Below are 22,294 nucleotides of genomic sequence, written 5' to 3'. Positions count from 1 at the left end.
AAACGCTGAGTGCCTGAGTGACAGCCTCACTCTGAGACAGCACAGTGGATTATCTCCTGTACACAGTAAGCACAGCACGGATGGCCTCTGCACCAATGGCAGAGCCATTCAGTAGCAGAAGTTCCCTCTCGGAGTCCTAGCACTCTAAGAAACCAGCAATGGGTTCCGAAGCCAGGGCTGATCCTGTCCATCTCTCAAACAGCTCTGTGTCACAAGGAAGGGGCTAACTTCTGGAGCAGCCTTTCAGCACCACCTAACGCACACGCAGGTCAACTGACATTTAGCCTCTCTCCCTGGTCAGTGTAACCCAGCTCCTTGATGTGGAAAATGTGTAACAGTTTCCTCTGAGATTGAAACATTCCATCCTACAGGTAGGATCTTTTAAAAAGGGAAATAAGCAACTCAAAATAGCTAAAGGAAATCCCTGAAACTGACCAGAACACTAGGCCCCTCCCTGCCAGAGTAAGCAATAAAAACTCAGTGTCTCCTTCTCAGTAGCCATGGGACAAGAAAAGGCTCAGAGGAGAGGAGCTGTAGACTCTGAGACCAGGCCAGCTGCCTATAAGAGGTTTAGACCAGTGTCTGCCTGCAGGCTTCAGGTTTTCTAGCTTTTGTGAACCGTGACAGGCTGGAGTGGGACCTGGTGGTGCAGCTGTCTTTGAGTCACGGCTGCTCCTGTAAGTAACCCCTCACCCATATTCCTGTAACTCCAATAAAACCTCCTGGCTCACTGAGCTGGACTTTGGTCTGTCGTGGGCTCCCTATCTGGGCTCTGTGTAGTTTCCTCAGGAAAAGTTGTCACATAATAACATTCCCTCACTTTGAGCACTGAGGGCAAACTTGATCACTATCCATAGGTTCACATAATGAGTCTTTATAGTTCTTCCCATAAATCACATTTTCACTTTCTTCCTCTAGAAAATCAAAGAGTAGAACTTGAGTAGGAGAAAAGCAGGGAAACCCCAACAATCCAGACTAGGGCTCTGAAGAAAGAATATCAAAACTTGAGACACAGGCAACACTCAAATATTAAGCTTTAGTTTCCCCTTCGAGTCCACACGCTCTTAGACAGCACTCGTCCTGTAAAGAAAAGCGATAACCAAAAGGGTGAGCTGCTCCAGCCAACCGCGTAAATCACCACGTGCTAGGTGGGGGGGAGCCAATGCCCGTATCACTGCACAGCCCATAAGCTCCAAACCATGAAGAGGCTCATTTCTAATCTGTATCCATCTTTTCGCAATTAGACTTTAATTCTCAGTAACTGTTCAAGTTCCTCTAAAGAAAGCCAAAATCTGACGTGTATAAGGGCAAGTTAAACACTGTTATGTGGAGCTCCATTAGCTTTTTCTCAGAAATGAAAGGCAATGAACTCTTCGGTGAGTTTGGGCATACACTCACCCTCTCCCTAAGCAGCTTCTAATCTAGAGCCCCATGACAAGAGGCAGAGTCTTCTGGCCGTGCACAGCAAGACTGGAGGAATGCTTTTACATAAATTATTCACGTTCAGGATTTAAAAACATTCCTTGTGGGTTTTTTTACAATACAGCTTCACAAGGTAAAGCCGTCACTCAGGATCCCTTCTGACTTTCCCTATATCAACAGACAGACAGACAGACATCACACAAAGGCAGTTAAGGAGCACACACCACACCACTCTCTTATGCCACATTTAGTAATCCGCTCGGCATCTACTATGGCAAGCTATCCAATCAAACCTGGTGACGGATGTTAAAGTGTGCACTGAGGAAAGAGAAAGCACAGCTTCTTTGTGTGTTACCAGGGTGAGGGAAGGCAGCCAAGCACGAGAGGCAACCACATCAGCACTCACCTTAAGGATGTCCCCCCTTTTGAAGCTCAGCTCATCGTCAGCAGTAGCTTTGAAGTCATATTTGGCGATGGCTTCCATTCTGAGCGTCGCTCAGTGCTCAGCAGCCTGAAGCAGGGGGGGAAGGGAATCTTCCCTGCTGAAGAGCTCTGGGTTCAGCCTTTCCGATTCTGGGGCTATTCTTGCACACTGGGACACACAATGCCACCCTGAATCAGAAGAGCGATGATTAAGAGAAGTGACCAGATCGAAGGCAGCCCCGCCCTGCCAATTGGCCTGCACTCCCAGCCCCCACGCCCCCTGGCTCCGCTGGGCTCAGCCCCCTCCTCCTCCCTTCCAGGCAACAGCTCTCCTTCTTCCTCTTTTCAGCCTCAGCCCCAGGCGACTGACAGGCCCAGCGGCCAATAGCGGCAGCTGCTTAAGCTATTCCAGAATACACTTCCTCTTCCTTCCCGCAGGGTGTAAGCTCAGGAGCCGGGGTCAGTCTCAGCCTTTCCCTAGCACCCCCTTCACACATCTCCTGCACCCAAGGCAGGCCAGGCAAAGCAAGGCTCTGGAGGTGGATACACGCCCCCCCCCCATCCCTTTCCGGGCCACCCGCTGCTGTCCTGAGAACCAGGACGCTCCCATTCTCCATCAGAGCCATGCAGGACTTGGGTATTAAGCGGCTCTACTCTTTACTGAAACTAAACCTTGACCTGATCTCAAAAGGAGGTGAGAGAGTGAGCCTAGAATACTTTTTACCCACCAACAACGATACTAGCAGCACTAGCATCGTCCACACCAGCCTGTCATTTGGTCACCAGAGGACTCAAGGAATCTGCTCTAGCACAAGATACCCCAGACTCTAGTCCTTGAAATAGGTGATCCAGGTTTAACATTCAGGAATAGCCTCTACTTTACTTTTTGTTTGTTTGTTTGTTTTTCGAGACAGGGTTTCTTTGTAGCTTTGGAGCTCTATTTTACTTTTAAACAGAACAAGAGGGGAGCTGAAGTTCTAATTTATACTCAAAAGTAATCCCTTTCTCCGTGCGGTGGCAGTCTTTAATCCCAGCACTGGGGAGATAGAGGCTGGCGGATCTCTGTGAGTTCAAGGCCAGCTTGGTGTACAGAGCGAGTTCCAGGACAGGCTACAAAACTACAGAGACCCTGTCTCGAAAAAACGAACAAACAAGTACCCTTTTCAGCAAATCTGAGCTATCAAGTTATATCTGGGGCAGCAGAAGGAAGGGTTTCACACCAGAGTTATGGCTGGCCTGACACCCATACATACACCAGTCTGGCCAAGAATTTGAGGTGATCCTCCTGGTTGATCCCCAGAGTGCAGAGACGGCACGTTCCCCACCTCAAATGTCTTCTCTGGGGACATGTTAAGTACAGGCTGGGACCAGATGGTCCGACCCCAATCTCATCCAGTTCCTACTCTGCTTTCCTCAGTCAGGAGAGCCCTGCAGTGAGTGAGCAGCATTCTGTTGGTGGAAGACTTCTCCATGTGAAGTCATAGGTCAGAACTTCCCCATGGTGCATCCACTGACAGTGACCTGGGACGCACGGTGTGGTCATGATCAGGGGCGTAATCTTGATCTCCTCATACTAAGAGAAGATGAAACCCCTACTCTGGTTTGCAGTCATAGTTCACATACAAACTAAACAAACACAAACAAGAGCCCTGGCAGGAGAGAGAGGATTGTTTACAGTGGCACCTTTCTTGGCTAATTACCACCCAGCAGCTCACTTTGAGGGGCACGAGTGATTGTTACTCTTTTGTTCTAAAGTTAACATTTGGAGCATTAACCAAGCATTCAGCAGCAAATGGCTGGGGATATTCAAGCTGAGGATAATCAGGCTGGTGACATGAGTGCTACCAGGGGAGAGATCTCCCGCGGGACATCCTCAGCAAAGTCTGAAGGCCACCACCCTAACGAACCACACTGCCTCTTGTTCCTCACGGACATACCTTTGCGTGTCTATGTGGTGCTGACTCTCAGGAGAAGAAGGGAAGAAAAAGTCTGAGCTTTTTTTAATAATATTTTAAAATATTTTTTTAATATTTTAATAAAAATAACTGATTCTTAATAAAGGTATTAAAAATCAAGGGTTAGCCCCAGTATCCTTAAATTCCCAATACACTCTCTGTAGTTATTTTTGATAGATCAAACTATATCTACAATCTTTAAGTGTGTGTGTGTGTGTTTTGACTGCATCTGTGTACCACATGCATGCCTGGTGCCCAAGGAGACCAGAAAAGGGTGTTGGATCTCCTGGAGCTGAAATTAAAGGTAGTTTGAGAGCTGTCCCGTGTGAATACTGGGATTCAGAACAGGTTCCCAGAAGAGGGATAAATGCTTTTTACCTTTTAGCTGTCTTTCCAGCCCTGATACCTCATTGCTTTGATTTGCATTTATGTAGTGTTGTTCAACTTCCAGTGACTTATTTGTCAGGCTCTATTCAAGATGCCTCTCCTTCTCTCTCTCTCTCTCTCTCTCTCTCTCTCTCTCTCTCTTTCTCTCTCTGATTGACTGCTCAGTCTATCTTAGAAGGTAGCTATTATCCCATTTTCTGGTCAGAAAACTGCATCTCGTTTAAAAGGCTTGCTCGGCATTAAAGGTGTAACTGATAGGATCATTACTTGAATGAATGGCATTTCTCCAGCCTCTCCAGACCATGAAGACTCAACAGTAAGCTATGCTGGCTGGCCCAGTGCCACGGAGAGGGAGAGAATTTAGAGAAAGAGATCAGAATTTTATCAAATCCTTTAGGTCGCATTTTCAGATACAATTCCCCTATCACTTCAACAATTACAACTGTATTTTCAACTTTACTGCGTGTGATGGGCTCTCGAGATGTGTGCTAACCGCTTAGAGACGCTCTCATTAGGAATGCTAATGTGCCCTGCCACTTCATTTCTTGAGAAGAGCAGTGTCAGCTCTGGTAGGAGCTAAAGAGACAGCACAGTGGGAAAGCATGTGCTTAGCACACTTGATTGAACTCTGGTTCAATCACCAGGCAGTGTGTGTGCACGCACATGTGCGCACATGTAAATTGGGTACCGTGTTTGTCTTTAGGTTTCTTTCCTTTAATAGTGTTGTGTATAGCACAGTGTATGTGTTGTTGCTATCTTTAATGGAAGGTTGGGATTCCTTGGTTATGGATAACCTAATCTAATCTCTTCATGTTTTCTAAGTCAAATGCTAATTTTATTTGCCACAGACATGAAGTATTGATTTGATTTTCTCACATCTACCTATCCATGTGTTTGTATGTGCATGTGCACCTACGTGTCGAGATTTTTGGGAGTTGGTTCTCTCCTTCCACCAAGTGGGTTCCGGGGACAGAACTCAGGTCAGCAGGCTTGGTAGCAAGCATTTACCTGCTGAGCCATCTCAATGGCTTCTGGTTGGATGTTAAGTGATTATTTGAATAGTTTCAACTTTTACAAGTGTTAGACATTTGTGTTTTGTTTTTTAAGATAAAGTCTTACAATGGCTTGTGCTAGCCCTGAACTCAGGGTGGTCCCCCTGCCTTAGCCTCTCAGGTGCGAGGATTATGGGTTTGAACCAGAGTGCTAAAAAGGCTCGCTCTACTCAGATACCTAGTGCAGATGCCTTGAATGCAGCTGCAGGAAAGCAGGGCCTGAGAACTATCTCACCTTTTGTGTCTAGAGACAGATAGCACCTCTTGTAGCCCAGGCTGGCTTCCAACTCTCTGTAGCAGAGGATGACCTAAACTGGTCTGTTTCCATCTCCCGAGTGCTGGGATTACAGGCATGCACCACCACTCCCTGTTAGTGTCATACAGGGATCCAATCTGGCTCCTCTATGCTTGGCAAACACACTACGGACTAAGCCTCATCCCTAACCTGACCTTGTACTTTTTGTTTTTTGAGACAGGGTTTCTCTGTGTAGCCTTGGCTGTCCTGGAACTCACTCCTAGATCAGACTGGCCTCAAACTCACAGAGATCTGCCTGCCTCTGCATCCCAGTGCTGGGACTAAAGGTGTGTGCCACCATGATCCAGCCTGACCTTGTACTTTCTTTACTGCTGTTCAGTTGTGTTGCAGATGTCTCAAATTCTGACTGACTTAAAGCGTATGTCCTCTTGCTACATGTATCTTGACACGTATTTCTGAGTTTTATTGATTCCTGCATGAGGTCCTCCTAATGGGGAATTTATTCTTTTAATTCGGGTATTTGTATATAAACTTACAAAGGTTGTCTATTTTATTTTTTTTTAAGATTTATTTATTAAGCACACAATGTACTGCTGGCAAGGAGGTTGTGAGCCAGCCACCATGTGATTGCTGAGAATTGAACTCGGGACCTCTGGAAGAGCAGCCAGTGCTCTTACCCTCTGTGCCATCCCTGTAGCCCCAGGTTGTCTATTTTAAATCAACCCATTTGGGCACTAATTTATTGTGGGGCCAGCTTGACAAACTTTTCCTGGAGAAGACACAGCACACATGTCTACTCGCCCCAGATAGGGACCAAAGTATGGAAGCCACCGAAGTCCAACTTGATGAACCAATGAGTTTTACTGGAGTGAGTTACAGGAATATGGGTGAGGGGTCACTCACAGGAGCTGACGTGACTCAAAGAAAGACAGCTGCACCACCATATCCCACTCCAGCCTGGGTGACAGAGCTGGGAGCCTGGAGCACACTGCATAGCCTGCAGGCAGCTCACCCTGCAGGCAGCTCAACAGGTTGGAGAGGGTCCTTCCCAGGGATTCTGGTCTGACCTTCTTCCGGCAGCTCCTCTGGTTTCTGCTTCTTTCAAGCAGCTGGTCTGGTCTAAAGAGTCTTCTTTGCAACATGGTTTCTCTTAGTCCAAAAGGGACTCAGATTTCATTGCTACTCTGGCAGAGAGCGGCCTAGTGAATCTCTTCAGTTTCAGGGACTTCTGCAGCTATTTTGAGTTGTCTGCCTTCCTACTAAAAGAGTTTCCCTGTAGGATGAAATCTTTCTAATGATTCAATCTCAGAGGCAACATTTACATTACACAACACTGCTGAGTTCTGCCATAACCTAGTTTTAAAAAGATGCCCCTACCAAGTACAGTAGCATATGCCTAAAACTCTAGCACTGGGGTAAGGCTGAAGCAGGATGATTCAATTTGAAGTGGGGGCTATACACATTGGTGTACACCTTTAATCTCAGCAATTGGGAAGCAGAGGCAGGAGTATCTCTGTGAGTTTGAGGCCAGCCTGGTCTACATAGAGAGTGCCAGAGCAGCCAGGCCTACAGAATCCCTGCCTCAAAATAAATAAAGTTTTGAGGTCAACCTGGACTACATGTATGTATGTATGTATGTATATAAAATCAAGACCTTGTCCCAAAAAAGTAATTGGATAAAGAATTGTTTCTAGTGAATTCATTGTAATGTTTATACATACAAATTTTAAGAATCACGGCTAAAATCTGACTGGAGTATTAAGCAAATTTTGAAATTTGCATTCCAGAAAATGCACCATGTCTGAACAAAATACAAATGACATACATTTAACTTGGCACAACTCTCTCTGGGGAAAACCGGCTTTGACAAACACAAAACAACACATCTCAATCATCACTGGCCAGAGGGGTAGAGCTCTTCAGTAGGTTCTAACGCCTGTCCAAGAGTACAGAGGCTCTGTCCTGCAGTCACCAGTCCCAAGTCTAACGCCCCATACATAACAAGAGCTGCTGCACGTGACCTAATGGGAATCACTGAGAGACCTCAGGGCTACCAATAAGCCACCACTGACCCAACAATTGAGCTAGAGAGATGGGCTAAAGGTGGAAGAGCATCTCAGGCTCCTAAGAGCACTGACTGCTCTTCCAGAGGACCCGAGTTCAATCCCCAGCACCCACATGGCAGTTCACAACCCTCTGTAACTCCAGTTCTAGGGTATTTGTCCTCTTTTAGCCTCTGAGGACACCAAGCATATACATGCAGGCAAAATACACTCACCCACATAAAAATAAAATAAATCATTTTGAAAAGCCTGGTAAGGACTAAATCGGTAGTTAGAAGGGGTAGGCTTTAATTTACAAATTTCTGAAGTTGTTTCCTTATATTTTTCAAACTATCTTAATTCATAAATCCCACAGGTGATTTTCACGTGACGACTGCCAGCCATACTAAAAACTCAAAGAAGAGTCTTTTAGCCCCCAAACTGTCTCAATCTTCCTCACTAACAGTGAAAAGACACAAAGGGAGAAAGGAAGAAAATACTAGACACAAAAGCATGATCTGTAAGAAAACACTAAAATACAAATGCGACAAGCAAACAGGCAAAATTCACTTATGACCTGGTGGCACTATGGACTACTTAGGAATGAATTCAGTCCTTTGAGTCTCCGAGTTCCCAGGGGAGAGCTTAAGCCCCCCCCCCACCCAGACGCTCTAGCAGCCCTGATGGCTGGCTGAAGAATACCGTGGACGTTTAAAAATGAAGAATGAAAACAGGGAAAAGAAGAAAGAATCTAGGAACGACGAAGAAAATTAACAGTGCCAAAACGGACAGAAACTTCGAAAATTATAGCGGAGGAACAGCAAGAAGGGGAAGTAGATTATTTTTAAAAAGGGGGTGGGGGTGGAGGGGCCAATGACTAGCGTTACAAATGGAGTGGAAAGGAGACGAAGAAGGCAAAAACTGGAGAACAAAGTGAAAGAGGGTACGGAAGTCAGAATAAAGCCTATTTCTCTAGCCTCTTCTGAGTGTCAACAGAATCAGAAGACGGACCTTGAGTGCGCTTCGGCTGCTCTGCAAACTGCACTGCTATTGCACTTGAAGACAGCCTAAAAAAAAAAAAATCACTTTCTAAACAAACTCTAGCTCAAACGGAGCGCTGCAAACGGACATGAACCAGCGGGGCTCTCGCTGAAATCCTTCCTCCCAGCGTTCCCATCAGCTGCTGCTCCTGCTTTTTCCCCAACAAGTATTTTTCAAGGAGCTCTAAAAAAGACGCGCCTAGCTCTGACAAAGACCCGTCGACGGGTCCGGGTAACAACCATTCAAGCACACGGTGGATCCCCGCACACAATCCGGCCGCAAGATGCCAAAAGATGGTGACGTGGTTGCTTTGCAGGTCAAAGGAGCATCAATCACCACGTTAGCGAGACGGCACCGAATCCCCCGCCTCCCGGGCTCAGTCAGCCTGACTCAGAACACAGCACCCTGCGCCTCTCTGCTGCTCCGGGCTCCCTCTGCGCCAAGGCGGACGGCCGCGACACGAGACCTCGCAGATCAGCCGGGTCTCTGCCCCAAGCGGGAGGAAGACCGGCACCAGGAAGGAAGCGCCCCAAAAGGGGAAACGAGAAGACGGCGGCGCAGCAACTGCGCTCGGATCCGAGCCATCCCCGGCCCGCCAGCGGCCCGCTCCGGCAAGCCCAGCAGACCGGGCCCGGGTAGCCCGCCGCGGCGAGTCCCGGGACGAGAGCTCCCGCTCTCCTCCCGCCCGCTCCCTTGCACTCACCGTGGCGCAGCCGTCCGCTCCGTTGTCCAGCCCGGCCCGCCCTGCGCTGCCGCCCGCGGCCGCCAACCCCGCTGCTGCTCCCCGATTGCGGCTCCCGCTGCCCCGGCCACCGTCCCCGCCTCAGCCTCGCTCGCTCGCTTTCGCCGCCGCCGCCGCCCGATCGCTGAAGCAGCAGCAGCAGCAGCCTGGCTTCCGCTCCTAGACAGGGTCCCGCGAGAACTTCCCCACGCAGCCCCGCCCCGCTGCGCCCCGCCCCCGCGAGACTTCTCCCGGCGGAAAAGGCCCAGAGCGCAGGCGCTCCTCCTCTGTTCAGCCCCGCAGGTAGCCCAGCGGGTGCCTGCGCGCACGCGCCAGCCCACCCCGCAGCAGGTGGCACGGACTGGGCTCCGCCCCTGGGTCGCTGTAACCCTCTGGGTGCCGGAGCCGGTGAATTATAGGTCTGCCCTGGAGGAATAACCTTTTCAACGCTCAGATCACTTTCCTTTCCCGTTCTACCAAACCAAGGCCAAGAGGGAGAAGGAAGAGCGATGTCAAGATGGCTCAGTCCGAGTAGAGGACTAGGCATAAAATTGTTTGGGAATCTAGTTCGTACAATGAGTTGTTTGGTCTGTTGATTAACTGAGCCACATACCTAATGTAGGTAAGCACTGTGTTGGGTAAAGAAGATGAACGACAAACAGAGATCCTGGCCTTCAAGCAGTTCAGCCGAGAGTAGCAACAAAAAAAGTAAACGAGCCATGTCTTGGGCTGGAGAAAAATTTCGGAGGTTGAAAGGACTTGCCGCTCTTCCAGAGGACCTGAGTTCCTTACCCAGCACCCACATCACGTGACTAACAAGTGTCTGTAACTCCAATTCCGAGGGATTTAGTACCTCTTGCCTCGGCCAACACCAGCATTCACCTGCACACACCCTCATGCAGACACACACGGACACCTGTAACACTTATACATGATTTAAAATAATACAAATAGCCCAGCATGGTGGTGCGCGCCTTTAATCCCAGCACTCTGGAGCAGAAACAGGCAGCTCTCTGTGAGTTCGAGGCCAGTTTGGTCTACAAAGCGAGTTTCAGGATAGCCAGAGCTGTTAGACAGAGAAGCTCTGTCTTGGAAAAAAAACCAATTAAAACAGTAATAATAATAATAATAATAATAATAATAATAATAATAATAATAATAATAATTTTCTAAGCATTAAAATAAATAATGACAGTACTGTTGTAGCTCTTTGGGGGAAATGCTGAAGAAGCCAAAAAGATGGAGAAAGGCTCGCCCTGTTCCTCTGCCCATGCATAAAACTTCTCCAAGGAGGTGATGCGAAAGCGAGTATTGGAGGGTGAGTAGGAGTTCCGCAGCCCAGGAGCCAGGGCGAGAGCATAGCCGGCAAGAGAAACAACACATAAGAACAGAGCAATGGAGGCGTGAGGAAGCCGTGTTCCATGTAATGCAAAGTACATAGCTGCCTATTTGGGGGCTGCTGAGTGTGGGGGAGTGGTGAGTAGGGCTTGGAGAAGTGACTCTCAGTTCCAATTACAGGAGTGCACAGAACGCAACTAATGTTAATGTGTTGTCTAGAAGCCAACAAAATAGCATTAGGAACACCCAAGCCTCTGGTACAATGGAGGAGATGGGTCCACTGAAATAATGACAGAGAATTGGTCTTTCGCCAAGTATTTGCTGAACATCGTTTGCAGCGAAAGTGTCTTTCAGAGCAAAAGGTGAAGCTGATGAAGCTTCTGCTTCAGGCAGTTTGCAGTCTAGACAGAGTTAGTTCTTCTGAAAGAGAAAAACTAGGCTCTAAGTGCCACTAAACTGCATGCCAGCATGCAGTTGCAGAGAGGGAGCCGTCATCTTGTGTGTAGCTGTCGTCAGAATCCAACAGTATTTCACTTGCAAGAGGCAGAGGGGGCAGACGCTTCAGGGTTGGGTGGAGGGGGGTGGGATGAGTAAGGCAAGGTAGAGGGAGCCATTTTCTGGTGGGTGGGGAGAACCAGACACTTTAGGGTTTGGGTGGATGAGTTACACGAGGTAAAGGGAGCCATTATCTGGTGTTGTAGCCATCAGAAAGACGAAGTTCAGTAGGCAATGTGACAGCAGAAGAAGGGTGATCGAATCCAACACTATTTCACGGGGTGAGGTGGGCTCCAGGGCTGGGGGGTGGGTAAGGGATAAGAGGTGACGTTGGGATGCACATCTTAGGCTTCAGTGTCAGGTGAAGCTCCACCGGTAGGTTTTGGAGTAGTTATCTGGCGGAAGGTGACAATAACAAGAGGCTTACCTCCTGTACGCCAAAGTCAAAGGACCTCCACAGGGCATCTAATATCTTCATTTCATTCATAGATACAGAGCCTGAGAAGGCAAATGTGGTGCCCTGACACCTGTTAGCCCTGCACTAGGAGGTCCGAGGCAAGAGAATCAAGATTTTTGGATCCACAGAGCTGGAGAGATAGATCAGTGGTTAAGAGTATTTGCAGAAGCCTCAGGCTTGGTTCCCAGCACCTACGTGGCACTAACAACTATAACTCCAGTACCAGAAAATCCAAGACCATTTTCTGGCACCAGGAACAAACATAGTACACATACATACGTGTAAGCAAACCACTCGTACATATAAAATAAAAAATAATTAATTTAAAGGGGTTCTGAGTCTAGACAGATTTTGGCAAGACCCTGTCTCAAAAAATTTAAGGAAGAGATATTAATAAGAAATCTAAAAACAGGACTATAGAGATAACTCAGCAGTTAAGAGCACTGGCTGCTCTTCCAGAGGTCCTGAGTTCAATTCCCAGCAACCACATGGTGGCTCACAACCATCTGTAATGAGATCTGATACCCTCTTCTGGGCATAAAGGCGTGCATGCAAATAGAATACTCAAAAACCTAAAATAAATAAATCTTAAAAGAAAAAAGAAAGAGAGAAAGAAATCCAAAAAATAAAGCCTGGCAGTGGTGGTGCACATCTTTGATCCCAGCATTCAGGAGGCAGAGGCAGGCGGATCTCTGAGTTCAAGTTCAGCCTACCTACTGAGTGAGTTCCAGGACAGCCAGGACAACATAGAGAAAACCTGTACCAAAATAAATAAATAAGTCTAGAGAAACGGCTCAACATACTGAGTAAGAATGCATACGCTCCTGTGGAGAACCTGAGTTTGGTTCCCACTATCCACATCAGAAAGCTTACAACCACCAGTAATTCCAGCTCTGGGAAGATCTGATGCCTCTGATCTCTGAAAGCATCTGTACTCACACACACTCACTCACACACACTCATAACTAAAAATTAATTTTTAAAAAAAAAACAGGCTGGAGTGATGACTGAAAGGTTAAGAGCACTTTTTGGTCTTTCGGAGGACCTGGGTTCAATTCCCAGCACTTACTTAGTGGTTCTCAGTTCTCCAGCTCCAGTCCCGCAGGATCTGACACCTTTCTTTGGGCTCTTTGGACACTACACATGCACAAATTCCATAGACATACATGCAGGCAAAACACCTATCCACATAAAATAAAAGACTAATAAGGGGCTGGAATGGCTCAGTGGTCAAGAGACCTGGTTCAGTTCCCAGCATCCCCATGGCAGATCACAACCATCTGTAACTCCAGTTCCAGGAGATCCAATACCATCACATAGATATGCATGCACGCAAAATGTCAATGCGCATGAGATAAAAATTTTCATAAAAGAATGATAGTAGTAGTAATAATACTAAATAGCCAGGTGTGGTGGTACACACCTATTATCCCAACACTTAGGTAGCAGTGCCAAGAGAATCAGGAATTCAAGACATCCTCAGCCATGTGGAGCAGACAAAGCCTGCCTGGTCAACCTAAGACCCTCTCCCAAACAAATAAACAAGAAAGCATTATGGCTCCTCTCAGTACTTTTGTCTTGCCAAATGTTTGCAATGTACAGTGGGTGGACTTCGCTGCCAAACAGTAAAAAAGGATCTAGAGAGGAACAAAGTATCTCAGTAGGGGTGGGTAGCACAGGGGAGGTGGAAGGGGTGTCTGAGGAAATGATGCTGAGCTGTCTTTTGAATGGAGAATGCCACCCTCCAGGACATAGGGATAGAAATATGCAAACTGCCTTTGTCCCCTACCGACATTAACTTAATATCTTTCTGCAGTAGGCAGGGTTTTCCTGCCTGGAGTTTGACACTGGAAGTGGAAGACAGACTTCTAAGAATGTAACACAGGCTGGATTGGTGGCTTTGGAGCACACAGCAGGGAACTTAACTTCTTCCAGAACCAAGGTAGACAGAGGAAGTGAGGTTCAGGTTGGGACTCTGGTTAGCCTGAGAAGAAAGGAGGCAGCTAGGATAAAGAAGCATGCAGTTCGGGGCTGAGACAGTTGGAGAGGCCCAGGCAACTCCATCCTGTGTCGCACTTGAAGCAGAGCTGGGCCACAGTTTGATTTTCATCTTCAAACTACTTTATCACTGCAACTGCAGAGTGGAAAATCTATTAGAACTAAGATGGCTATCATCTACAAGATAATGTTTCGAGTCTGTTGCAAGGCTCTTAAAGATCAGCTACCAACTGCGAGCCCTTCCCTCTCAGTTCACAGCCAGAACCAGCTCCCTTAATACTGAACCACATGTGGTTTCCGGAAGGTGCCGTATCTTTCGAACGTCCATATCTTTGCTAATGCAATTTCCCCTCTTCAGTTGGCCGTTCCCCCTGCGTTAAGGTCACCAAGCCAGTGTTTTCTTCAAAATTCCTGTTACACCCAGGTGGGGCTGTTCACCCCTGTCATTCCAGCACATAGAGACAGGAGGACGGGAGTTCGGGTTATTCTCCATTATGACAGAACAAGTTTAAGGCCAGCCTGAGCTCCAGCCATCTGTCAGGCCCTTCCTCAGAAGTAAAAGGAGGAGAAGGCTGGAGGGATGGTGAAGAGGGCTTACTGCTCCCGTAAAGGACCAGAGTTTGGTTCCCAGCACCCGCACAGCCTCCTGCAGCTTTAGCTCTGTGGGGATGTGAAGTTCTCGGGCACCCACGCTCACATGCATCTACCCCCATATTTAAACATGATTAGAAATAAAATGAATTTTTACCGTCATACCTCCAGTCTCATTGACTCCCCATGGTCCCGAGCTTTAGGCCAGACACAATTCCACATTTTCGTGTTTATATTCACAGATTATTTTTTTTTAAATATTTATTATATATACAGTGTTCTGCCTGCATGGATCCTTGCAGGCCAGAAGAGGGCATCAGATCTCATTACAGATGGTTGTGAGCCACCCTGTGGTTACTGGGAACTGAACTCAGGACCTCTGGGAGAGCAGGCAGAGTTCTTAACCACTGAACCATCTCTCCAGCCCCATATTCTTAGATTCTTAGTACCCATGTGAAGTAAATAAGTGGATAGGCAGAGGAACCGAGGTAAAAGTGTGGTTGTTTTCCTTTTTCTTTCTTTTTTTGTGGGGAGGGGTTGTGTCAGGGTTTTTCTGTGTAACCCTGGCTGTCCTAGAACTCACTTTGTAGAACAGGCTAGTCTTGAACTCACAGAAATCTTGCTGCTTCTGCCTCCTGAGTGCTTAGATTAAAGGCGTGCACCACCACACTTGGCTGTGGCTGCTCTTCTGTGTGGATGTATCAACTGGAGTTAAGAAAGTAGATGATAACTCAGAAAATGAGTAGGCATTGAAACATTTTAAGAGAAGAGAAAAGGTTATGTGATTCCATTCCACCTGCAGTCCTGATTAAAACAAAAACCCTACACTGAATATATCTATGTAAAAATACATGTAAATATACCAGATCTGAAAAAGAATATTTAATTTTAAAAAAAAAATTTTGAGACACCATTTCTCTGTAAAACAGTCCTGAATGTCCTGGAATTCACTCTGTAGACCAGGCTGGCCTCAAACTCACAGAAATCCACCTGTGTCTGCCTCCTGAGTGCTAGGATTAAAGGTGTGTGCCACAGAAAGAATATTTAAAGGTAATCGTAATCGTGCCAAAATGTTGCAACCATGGGTAAGGAGCAGTCACGCTCTGGCATAAAAACCTGTTGAAAGAGCTGGGCAGTGGTGGCGCATGCCTTTAATCCCAGCGCTCAGGAGGCAAAGGTAGGATGATCTCTGTGAGTCTGAGGCCAGCCTGGGCTACAGCAGCTAGTTCCAGTATAGTCTCCAAAGCTACAGAAAAACCCTGTCTTGAAAAACCAAACCAAACCAAACCAACCAACCAACCAAACAAACAAACAAACAAATTGCTGACCAAATCAACCACTTCTGAATATAAATTAATCATCAAAAATGTGTGTGGTGTGCCCATCCCATTCCCCAGCTATGTTATGCCTCCCCCTGGTTTTGTTGTTGTTTTGCAGTATGGGGGGGGGGGGTTACTTTTAGGGGCTAGAAGAGATTTCCGCCTGTGACTTTTATGAGTTACTATACTGCCACCTGCAGGTAAGAACTGGGCACTGCCCTAGAATTTACTATTTCGCTGCCTGTGTGTTGCTGATGCCTTCCTTAGGAGCTGGCCTTAGGTCAGTCACAAGGCCCCCTATATCTTCTTGTTTCTGTTCAGTGGTTCCTTCAAAATTCTCCTCACATTTTCTCAGTTGATCTTGCTCACCGAGCTTAAGGCCACACACCCACTCCTGTCTTCCTCCGCGGTTCTCCATTGAACTAGAAGTTGCCGTTCTGGCTAGGCGGATGGCCAGTGAGTGCCTGGGATCTGTCTCTCTGTACTCCCCAACACTGGCCTTACAGACACACATGGCCATGGCCACTTTTACGTGGCTGCTGGAGATCCTGGTTCAGAAAGAGTAGAAAGCGTTCTTCCCCATGGAGCCGTCACCCCAGCCCTGCTATAATTTTTAATAAATCACCTCCAAATAGTGGGATACCGTCGAGCAAAACTCCACAAGCACCAGGGGAAGCCAGAGAAGCATGCGACCCTTTGATCCCAGCACTTAGGAGGCAGAAGCAGGCAGATTAATGCCAATCTGGTTGGCATAGCAGTTCCGAGACAGCTCATGATACAAAGAGAGACCACATCTCAAGAAAATTAATAAACCCAGAGAGAAGGAAGACTGGAGTTCGTGGAGGCTCTGTAGAGGAGGCGGTGTCTGAATCGTCTAGAATATTAGTGAGCACCACCTGCCATAGGTAGAGTCAGGCTGGGGCCCCTCTAGATGAAGCAGTAAACATTTAAGATGGAGAAAAGGGGTCAACAATTCTCATAAATGCAACACTTCCCAAACGGAGGATGTGGGCTGGGTAGTGATTTGTTTGAGGTTCCAGGATTTCAGAGATTTACAATCATTAGTTCTGAGAAGGACCCGGAAATATGAACCTTAAATAAGCTGCTTCCGGTGGCTTCTCAGGTCCGTCTCTGAAGCGGCCCCTAAATGGCAATACTTTCTGCGTACGTGACTCTTGGGAATCCTGTGTCTACCATTCCAGGAATCGGAGTGTTAATAGCCCTGGGTGGGGAGGACGTGGGGGCATGTCCCTCAAGTGCTTCTGGGACTTCACACTGCCTGCAACTGGGAAATGCCAGGAAAGTGCTTCAGTGGGGTCTGGGGCCGGCTGAGGCTTCTCAGTGCGCGTATAAACAAATGCATAAAAGCCCAAATGAACAGTGGACTTTGTTTTTGACAGTTCACCGAAGGGGCTCCAAGATCAAGTTCAGAGGAGGCTGGCACTTTTCCATTCCTTCTGTTTCTGGGTCCACGTCTCTCCCTGGACACCTACTGCTCACTAAAGGGAAAGAGTTGAGTCTAGGGCTCGAAAGATGGCTGAGCGGTTAAGGGACCTGGGTCTGGTTCTCAGCGTCTGGTGCCCCCACACGCTGCTCAAAGAACTGTGCATGCTAGGCACACACTCTCCCAACTGAAGCTCCGGCCTCAGAAGGGCTTACCGATAGCTCAGGGTCACTGGGGCTACAGGGACAAGCTCAGGCCAAGCTCATGAGTTGAGTTTTTCATTATCTCAAATGGGAACGCCATAGCCTTTGAAGACTGAGGCCAGATTCTCCCCTTTCTTTCTTTTTTTTTTTAAGATTGATTTATTATGCCTCCATGTGTGCCCGCACGCCAGAGGAGGGTGCCAGACCTCATTACAGATGGTTCTCAGCCGCCATGTGGTTGCTGGGAATTGAACTCAGGACCTCTGGAAGAGCAGCCAGTGCTCTTAACCATTGAGCCATCTCTCCAGCCCCCATCCCCTTTCTTTTGTCTACTCATTTTTCTCTCCTTCTAAAATACAGCCTGGGAGGCTGGAGAGGTGACTCAGCAGTAAAGAGCACTGGCTGCTCTTCCGAAGGTCCTGAGTTCAATTCCCAGCAACCACATGGTGGCTCACAACCATCTATAGTGGGATCTGATGCCCTCTTCTGGCCTGCAGGCACACATGGAGGCAAACACTGTATACATAATCAATAAAAACTTCTTAAAAACAAAACAATACTGAAAAAACCACAGCCTGGTTTAAAAATGCTCTCAATGGGCTGAATCGCCTCGTTTAAGTTAACAGCTTCAAAGGCTGGAGAGATGGCTCAGTGGTTAAGAGCACTGGCTGCTCTTCCAGAGGACCTGGTGTTGGCCCCCAGTACCCACATGGCAGCTCACAACCATCTGTAACTCCAGTTCCAGGGGATCCAATGTCCTCTGAAGACACATACATACAAAACATTCATACACATAAAGAAAAATAATAATAATAATTTAAAAAACTTGTCAGGTAGTGGTGGTGCATGCCTTTAATCCCAGAATTTGGGAGGTAGAGGCAGGTGGGTCTCGGTTAGTTTGAGGCAAGCCTGGTCTACAAAGAGAGTTCCAGGACAGCCTGGGCTAATGGCCTACACAGAGAAACCCTGTCTTGAAAAACAACAGCAACAACAACAACAACAACAACAACAAAAAGCAGGCTGAGGAAGCTAGTAAGCAGCACTCGTCCATAGCTTCCGCATCAACCCCTGCCTCCAGGATCCTGCCCAGTCTGAGTTACTGTCCTGACATCCTTTAGTAACGAACAGAAGCCTGGAAGTGTAAGCCAAATAAACCCTGTCCTCCCCAACTTGTTTTCTGGTTGTGGTGTTTCATCACAGCAATAGCAACCCTAAGGCAGCATACCAAATGCCCTGTTATAATCTCACATTTAAAATCTCTTCCCTCCAAGTCTGAGAGAGCAGACACAATGTTCAGTTTCAAAGCCAAACTTAGGAAAAGTTGTCTGGCAGGTTGGAGATTTAACTCAGTGGTAGAGCAAGTGTTTACCTAGCAAATATAAGACCCTGGGTTTCAGTCCTCAGCTGGGGTGGGTAGCCTATCATTGCTGGCTCGTGTTCTTGGTTCTTAGAAAAGTAATTAGTTTGTTCATTTCATTTTATATGTGCTTTGTCTGCATGTACGTCTGTGCACCACATGTGTGCCTGGTCCCTGCAGAGGTCAGAAGGCATTGGATCCCCTGGAACTGAGTCACAGATGGCTGTGAACCACTGGATGGGTTCTGAGTTCCTCTGCAAGAGCAAATTGTGCTCTTAACTACTGAGCCACCTCTTGGACACCTTCATGTCCTAACTCCTGTTGTCGCTTCCTCCAAGCTCTCTTTGATCGGTTCTATCAAGTTTTTTTTACACCATGGACATAACCAACAATCTGCATTGGGTCAAAATGAGTTGTTTATTTTCCATTCTCATCTTGGGCTTTCTCTGTAGTAACACTGGACAGAGCTGTAGACAGAAATTTCTGTCCCGCCTGGTCCTGCAGCCATTCAGTACTAAAAAAACACACAGCGTCTAATATTAATTACAAACTATTTGACCTATTGCTCAGGCTTATTATGAACTAACTCTTATGACTTAAATTCACCCATAATTCTTGTCTATGTTTAGCCACATCGCTTGGTACCTTTTCTCAGTAAGGCATTCTCATCTTGCTTCCTTTGTGTCTGGTTTGTGACTACATCTCTGCCTGTCCCCTTCCCAGAATTCTCCTAGTCTGGTTGCCTCACCAATACTTCCTGCCTGGTTACTGGCCAATCAGCGTTTTATTAAACCAATATGAGTGACAAATTTTTACAGTGCTTAAGAGCATTAGCCCACAGAACAGAGCTGAAGAACTTGTGTTTCTGGAAATATCTTCCCATCTACAAAATGGGCCTAGGCCATACTATCTATTGTGTATGGTTTCTGTGAGCCCTAAAAGAAATGTTGTGCCTAAAACCACTGGACACTGGTCTCCTCAGCACTCGGGAAGAGAGTGCGGGGGGATCATATGAGTCCAGGATCTGGGTAAAGCATCACCTTAAAAAAAAATGAAATGGGCAGGGAGGTGGTGGCGTATACCTTTACACCCAGTACTTAGGAGGCAGAAGTAGGTGAATCTCTGTGAGTTCAAGGCCAGTTTGTGTAGAGAGCTAGTTCCAAGACAGCCAAGGCTACAAAAAGATACCGTTCAAAAAAAAATCAAAATGAAACAAGACTAGCTATTACCCTGTTTCAAAAAAATCAAAATGAAACAAAGCTAGCCAGATAGCTCGGCAGGTAAACGGCTGGTTACTCAGCCTGACCCCTAGAGTTTAATGCCTGGAACCTAACTAAAGGGTGGAAGCAAAGAACGGACTCCTCTAAGTTGTCCCCCGACCCCCAAGTGCACCTACCTACCACATAGGAGGATATGTTCAACAAGTACTTGCTAAATTCTGACTCCCACAAGAATGCTGTGTCACTGGTACATGCCTGCATGTGAGAGTGAGCACACGTGTGCAGACATGAAAATAAAGTCAATGTGATAAAGCAAAATTTAAAATGTACGGGTGCTGTCTCAAACTGTTAGCTCTCTCTCTCTCTCTTTAAAGATTTATTTATTTATACAATGTTCTGCCTGCATGCAGGCCAGAAGAGGGCACCAGATCTCATTACAGATGGTTGTGAGCCACCAGGTGGTTGCTGGGAATTGAACTCAGGACCTCTGGACCAGCAGTCAGTGCCATCTCTCCAGCCCCAAACTGTTATCTCTTAAGCCTTCCTGTATCTGGAATCACCTGATGATTAAACCGCTACACTGTTTGTAGATTATCACTGCTGTCGTTGTTGTTGCTATTTGGTGCTGGAGATGGACCTAGTGCCTTGTGTGTACTGGCATATGCTTCTACACCCTGTATCAGTTTTCTTTAAAAAAGAAAAAAAAAGAAAAAAAGAAAATAAACAATATTTATTTAGTGTGTGTGTAGAGGTCAAAGGCCAACTTGTGGGGGTCGGTCCTTTGTTTCCACCGTGTGGGTCCAGGGGTCAACCTCAGGTGGTCAGGCCTGGCAGCAGGTTCCTGTACCCACTGAGTCATCTCACTGCCCACCCCATTCTGTCTTTCTTTTACTTTTTTTTTTTTCATTGATATCTGTCGTTGTTGTTTTTAGGCACAGTCTCACTACTAGCCTTGTCTGACCTTGACCTCACTACATAGACCAGGCTTGAACTAATAGAGATTGGAATGCCTCTGCCGTCCCCCAAGTGCCAAGATTAAAGGCATGCATCACCATCACCATGACTGGTTCCATGGAGACCTGGAGTTAGATGCATCTTATTTCATGCTTTACAGGAAAGTACATTCCTGGGCCAGAGAAGTGGCTCAAGAGGTGGCACTTGATGCTCTTCCAGAGGACCTGGGTTTGATTTCCAATACTCACGTGAAGGCTCACGATCTGTAACTCCAGTTCCATGGGTTCTGATGCCCTCTTCTGGGCTCTTTGAGCACTGCATACATATTGTGCACAGATACATGCAGGAAAAACACTCATACCCATAAAATAATAAAAAATTTTTGGTTGGGCATGGGGTGGCACGTGCCTTTGGACCCAGCAGCACTCAGGAGGCAGAGGCAGGTGGATCTCTGAGTTTAAGACCAGCCTGGTCTACAGAGTGAGTTCCAGGACAGTCAGAGCTACACAGAGAAGCCCTGTCTATTTAAAAAAAAAATGCACTTCAGTTTTTGTTGTTGCTTTTGCTTTATTGAGAGAAAATCTTACTAGGTAACCAAAGCCAGTCTAAAACTCATGATCCTCCGGACACAACCCCCAAGTGCTGGGATTACAGACATGTGCCATCTCAGCTGGTGGTAGAGTTTTGTTTGTCATTGCTGAGGTCTGAAGGCAGGCATGCATGACAAGAATCTTCTGATAAGCTACATTCCCAGCCCCTCCAGCATTGCTAGAGGAACAATTTCAAGATGTCTAAAAGAGCTAGGTAGGTCCAGGACAGGCTCGATAGCTACAGTGAAAAACTGAAGAAAGGGAAAAAAAGAAAGAAAGAAAGAAAGAAAGAAAGAAAGAAAGAAAGAAAGAAAGAAAGAAAGAAAGAAAGGCCTCCATAAGATTGAGCCATAGGGCCTGGAGAGATGGCTCAGTGGTTAAGAGCATTGCCTGCTCTTTCAAAGGTCCTGAGTTCAATTCCGGACAACCACATGGTGGCTCACAACCATTTCTAATGATGTCTTGTGCCCTCTTCTGGCCTGCAGACATACACACAGACAGAATATTGTATACATGATAGATAGATAGATAGATAGATAGATAGATTGAGCCATAGTAGGCAGGCCTGTCGTGCATCTTTCTTTCTTTTTTCTTTTCTTTTTCTTTGTTTTGTTTTTCCGAGATAGGGTTTCTCTGTGAAATAGTCCGGCTATCCTGGAACTCTGTAGACCAGGGTGACCTTGAACTCACAGACATCCACCTGTCTCTGCTTCTCAAGTTCTGGGATTAAAGGTGTGCACCACCAATGCCCAGCCATATGGCATTTTCTTAATTAGTGATTGATGGAGGAGGCTCCAGCCCATCGTGGTCTACCCTGGACTGGTAGTCATGGGTTCTATAAGAGCAGGCTGAGCAAGTCATGGGGAGCAAGCAAGTAAGCAGCCCCCTCATATTACACTCCCCCATCAGCTACTGCCCTGCTTGAGTTCCTGTCCTGACTTCCTTCAAGGATGGGTGACAGTGTGGAAGTGTGAACCAATAAACCCTTCCCTCCCCGAGTTGCTTTGGTCATGGTGTGACATCACAGCA

At 46.9% G+C, this 22,294-nt stretch overlaps 1 protein-coding gene across 1 annotated transcript in view; it reads right to left on the bottom strand.

The window, feature by feature from the left end:
* Positions 1-9,438, bottom strand: part of Grb2 (growth factor receptor bound protein 2) — a 62,005-nt gene extending 52,567 nt beyond the window's left edge. Inside the window, exons 1-2 of the mRNA XM_085696041.2 lie at positions 9,282-9,438; positions 1,829-2,034 (exon numbers count right to left, since the gene is read on the bottom strand). Coding sequence (XP_085552167.1) covers positions 1,829-1,906 — 78 coding nt within the window. The 5' untranslated portion in view covers positions 1,907-2,034; positions 9,282-9,438. The remainder of the gene's footprint in view (positions 1-1,828; positions 2,035-9,281) is intronic.
* Between the last annotated feature and the right edge of the window lie 12,856 nt (positions 9,439-22,294).

The sequence above is a fragment of the Myodes glareolus genome, chromosome 9, assembly GCF_982192425.1.
Source record: "Myodes glareolus chromosome 9, mMyoGla1.1, whole genome shotgun sequence".
Lineage (NCBI taxonomy): Eukaryota > Metazoa > Chordata > Mammalia > Rodentia > Cricetidae > Myodes > Myodes glareolus.
The sequence above is the reverse complement of the archived record's forward strand: the minus strand, read 5'-3'. Positions and strand labels throughout refer to the sequence as shown.